This window comes from Numida meleagris, chromosome 4 (assembly GCF_002078875.1).
Source record: "Numida meleagris isolate 19003 breed g44 Domestic line chromosome 4, NumMel1.0, whole genome shotgun sequence".
Lineage (NCBI taxonomy): Eukaryota > Metazoa > Chordata > Aves > Galliformes > Numididae > Numida > Numida meleagris.
In genome coordinates, this window is record NC_034412.1 from 50481249 (window position 1) to 50484748 (window position 3500).

Genomic DNA, 3500 nt, shown 5'->3' on the forward strand with positions numbered 1-3500 from the left:
TGGCTCCGTCCCCGCAGCGGCTCTGTCGCGGCGGTGGCTCTGTCCCCGCGGTGGCGGCCCCGCTGCCCCCCGGGGGCGGCCGTCGAGGCCAGAAGCTCAGGGGAGTCCCAGCGCGGTGCCAGGTGAGGGCCGTGCGGGCGGGCGGGCGGCGAGCGGGCGTCCCCCGAAGGGGTTAAAGGGAGGGGACGTGGGCTGTCACGCGTCATTGGGCAGATTATGTGCGGCAAACAAAAAGTGTGTGTCTGCGTGCCACTCACTCACTGCGCCGCGTCCATCTGCGCGGCGCGGAGCGCGCTCGGCCGGGCCATGGAGCGGCGCTGAGCGGGGGGCACGGAGCCGGCGGCCGCCTTTGTGCCAGCGCCGGGCGGGGAGTGCGGCCCCGCCGCCCCCGGTGAGTGGCGGAGGGAACAATGCCCGGAGCCGGCCCCGGACAAAGGGCGGCCGCGGGGAGCCGGGGGCTGCACGGGGCCGGGAGAGAGCGGGGGGCGGCGGGGGGAAAGTTCGGCGGGGGCCGCCCGCCGCCGCCGCTTTCGTTTGCGGAGATCGGCGCGGTGGGGCCGGGCAGCGCCGCAACGACGGCGGCGGAGGGGGGGCACCGGGAGCGGCCCCCTCCCGGTCCCCGATCCCGTGGGGGGCCGGGCACCCTCCGCCGCTCCGCGGGGGGCCGTGGCCGCGGCGTCCTCGGGAAGCGGGGCCGGGTCCCGCAGCTCCGGAGCGGGCGGTTCGCGGGGATCCGTTCGGAGGAGGCGGGGAGGGCGGAATTCGGAGGAGCAAGAGAGCTCCGCGGGAGCGCAACGCAGGGTGGGATCCCGCACCGCCTGACCCCGCGCGGGCTGCGGGGCTGCTCTACGGAGCGCGTGTCGGGGTAAAAAGAATTACCTCCGCCCGCTGCTTTGAATTACATCTCGGAGGGAAAGTGCTGGATTATGGTAATGCGCAGCCAGACGCTCCCTCTCGGAGCGGGAGGTGGCTGCCGTCAGCCACAATGCCACGCTCCGAACCCTCCGGACCGGGCCACGCTCCCCACCCGCAGCCGTACAACCGCGGCGGCCGCATCCCCCGCGCGGAGCCCTTTTTTTCCCCTCCGCGATGACTTTTTCTCGCATTTTTCCTTCTGATTTACATCTCTGTAAACATCCATCATTTCATTTTTGTGATTTTTATTTTTATTTTTTTTCCCAGCGTGACGACTCGCATTTTTCTTTCTGATTTCTACCTCTGTAAATATATATATAATTTCATTTTTGTGGGTTTTTTTGTGTTTGTTTGTTTGTTCCCCCCCACCCCCCCCACCCCCACCCCCGCCCGCAGCCATGGAGGACGCCCCGCGGGGGCCGTGGGACGGGGAGGCCAAAGCGGTGCAGCAGTGCCTGACGGACATTTTCACCAGTGTCTACACCACCTGCGACATCCCGGAGAATGCCATCTTCGGGCCGTGCGTGCTGAGCCACACGTCTCTCTACGACAGCATCGCCTTCATCGCCCTCAAATCCACCGACAAGCGCACCGTGCCCTACATCTTCCGGGTAAGAGCCGCCGACGGGGCGGGCGGAGCGGCCCCACGGCCCCTGGGGAACGCCCGACGGACACTCGGCCCTTTGCAGGTGGACACGTCGGCGGCCAACGGCTCTGCGGAGGGGCTGATGTGGCTGCGGCTGGTGCAGGCGGCCCGCGAGCGGCAGGAGCAGAACCTGGAGGCCTACGTGAAGAGCGGGCAGCTCTTCTACCGCTCGCTGCGCCGCATCGCCAAGGACGAGGAGCTGCTGGTGTGGTACGGCAAGGAGCTCGCCGAGCTGCTGCTACTCGGCCCCGCGCGGGGCCCCGACGGTGGGTGTCCCCCAACATCCTCCCCCAGGGAAGGGGCCGGGCGGGGGGTGCGGGGTGCCCTTCCCCGACGGCGGCTCTGAGCGGCCCGAGGCTGAGCGCGCGTCCCCTCCCCGTGTCCCGCACAGGGTCGCCGCCGTTCTCCTGCCCCGAGTGCGGACAGCGCTTCCAGTTCGAGCTGCCCTTCGCCGCCCACCTCCGCTTCCGCTGCCCCAAGCGGCTGCACGGAACCAACGGCGGCCCCCCCGAAGGCAAGGAGGCGGCCGCCAAGGAGCCGGAGCCCGCCAAGTTCGCCAAGCCGCTCCCTCACCCCTTCTCGGACGGCGGCTCTGGGGGGACGGCCAAGCCCTCCACGGACTTCCACAACCTGGCCCGGGAGCTGGAGAATCCCCCGCGCCGCCCCGACGTTCCCTCCGAGGGTGCGGGCGGAGGGACCAAGCGGCGGTACCCCGAGGAGGAGGCGCGGGGCCGCTTCCCGACGGAGCGCCCGGGGCTGCCGGCGGCCCCCAAGGAGGAGCCGGTGTGCGCCCCGCAACAGCAGTTCCGCGCCGCCGGCTCCTACTGCGGCCCCGAGGAGGGCGGCCGCCTCTTCGCGCCCCCCAGCCCCGAGACGGGCGAGGCCAAGCGCAGCGCCTTCGTCGAGGTGAAGAAGGCGGCGCGCGGCCCCGAACCCGACGCAGCCCCCGAGGACGGCCCCGAGCGCGCCTCGCCCGCGGCCCCGACGGCGGGCGGCGGGGGGGAACCGGCACTGTGCCCCCGCTCCGGAGGAGGTGGTGGAAACGGGGCGGCGGCGCGGGGCAGCGCGTTCAGCTCGGTGCCGCAGCTCGGGCCGGCGGGCGCCGTCGGGGCGGAGGAGCGGAAGAGCGCATTCTCGCAGCCCGCCCGCTGCTTCCCGCCGCTGCCTCTCGGCCCCAAGCTGGGCGCGCTGGGAGAGCCGTGCCCCGACGGCCCCTCCGCCGGCCGCCTGTACGCCGCCGAGCTGGCCGCCAAGGAGGGGGCGGGCGGCGGGGCGGGCGCCAAGCAGAGCCCCTTCCTCTACGCCACCGCCTTCTGGCCCAAGAGCTCCGCGGCCGCGGTGGGGCCCCTCCAGCTGCAGCTGCCGTCGGCGCTGACGCTGCTGCCGCCGTCGTTCGCGTCGCTGTGCCTCCCGGCGCAGAACTGGTGCGCCAAGTGCAACGCGTCGTTCCGCATGACGTCGGACCTGGTGTACCACATGCGCTCGCACCACAAGAAGGAGTACGCGCTGGAGCCGCTGGTGAAGCGGCGCCGAGAGGAGAAGCTCAAGTGCCCCATCTGCAACGAGTCCTTCCGCGAGCGGCACCACCTCTCCCGCCACATGACCTCGCACAACTAGCGGCGGGGCTAAAGGGGGGAAGGGGGAAAGGGGGACGAGGGGAGAAAATTGAGAGCAATGGAACAACTGAAGAGAACTGAGAGAACCTGGGAAGGGGAAAATGGAGAAAAATGGCGAAAAAAAATGAGAAAAATGGAAAAAAATGGAGAAAGTGGGAAAAATTGAGAAAATAGAGAAAAGAAAAAGACTGACGCAAATGGAAAAAAAAACTGGAGGAAAATGGAGAAAAAGAAAGAAAATTGAGCGAATTTGAGAAAAAGGACAAAAAAAAAGGAGGAAAATGGACAAGAGTGGGAAAACTGACGAGATGGATAGATTTGAG

General features: G+C 68.8%; 1 protein-coding gene across 1 annotated transcript; it reads left to right on the forward strand.

Moving 5' to 3' along the window:
* PRDM8 (PR/SET domain 8) lies at positions 308 to 3205 on the forward strand. The gene is made up of 4 exons (XM_021396498.1): positions 308 to 391; positions 1312 to 1526; positions 1605 to 1827; positions 1953 to 3205. The coding sequence occupies exons 2-4, from the start codon at positions 1314 to 1316 to the stop codon at positions 3176 to 3178; spliced, it is 1662 nt and encodes a 553-aa protein (XP_021252173.1). The 5' UTR covers positions 308 to 391; positions 1312 to 1313; the 3' UTR covers positions 3179 to 3205.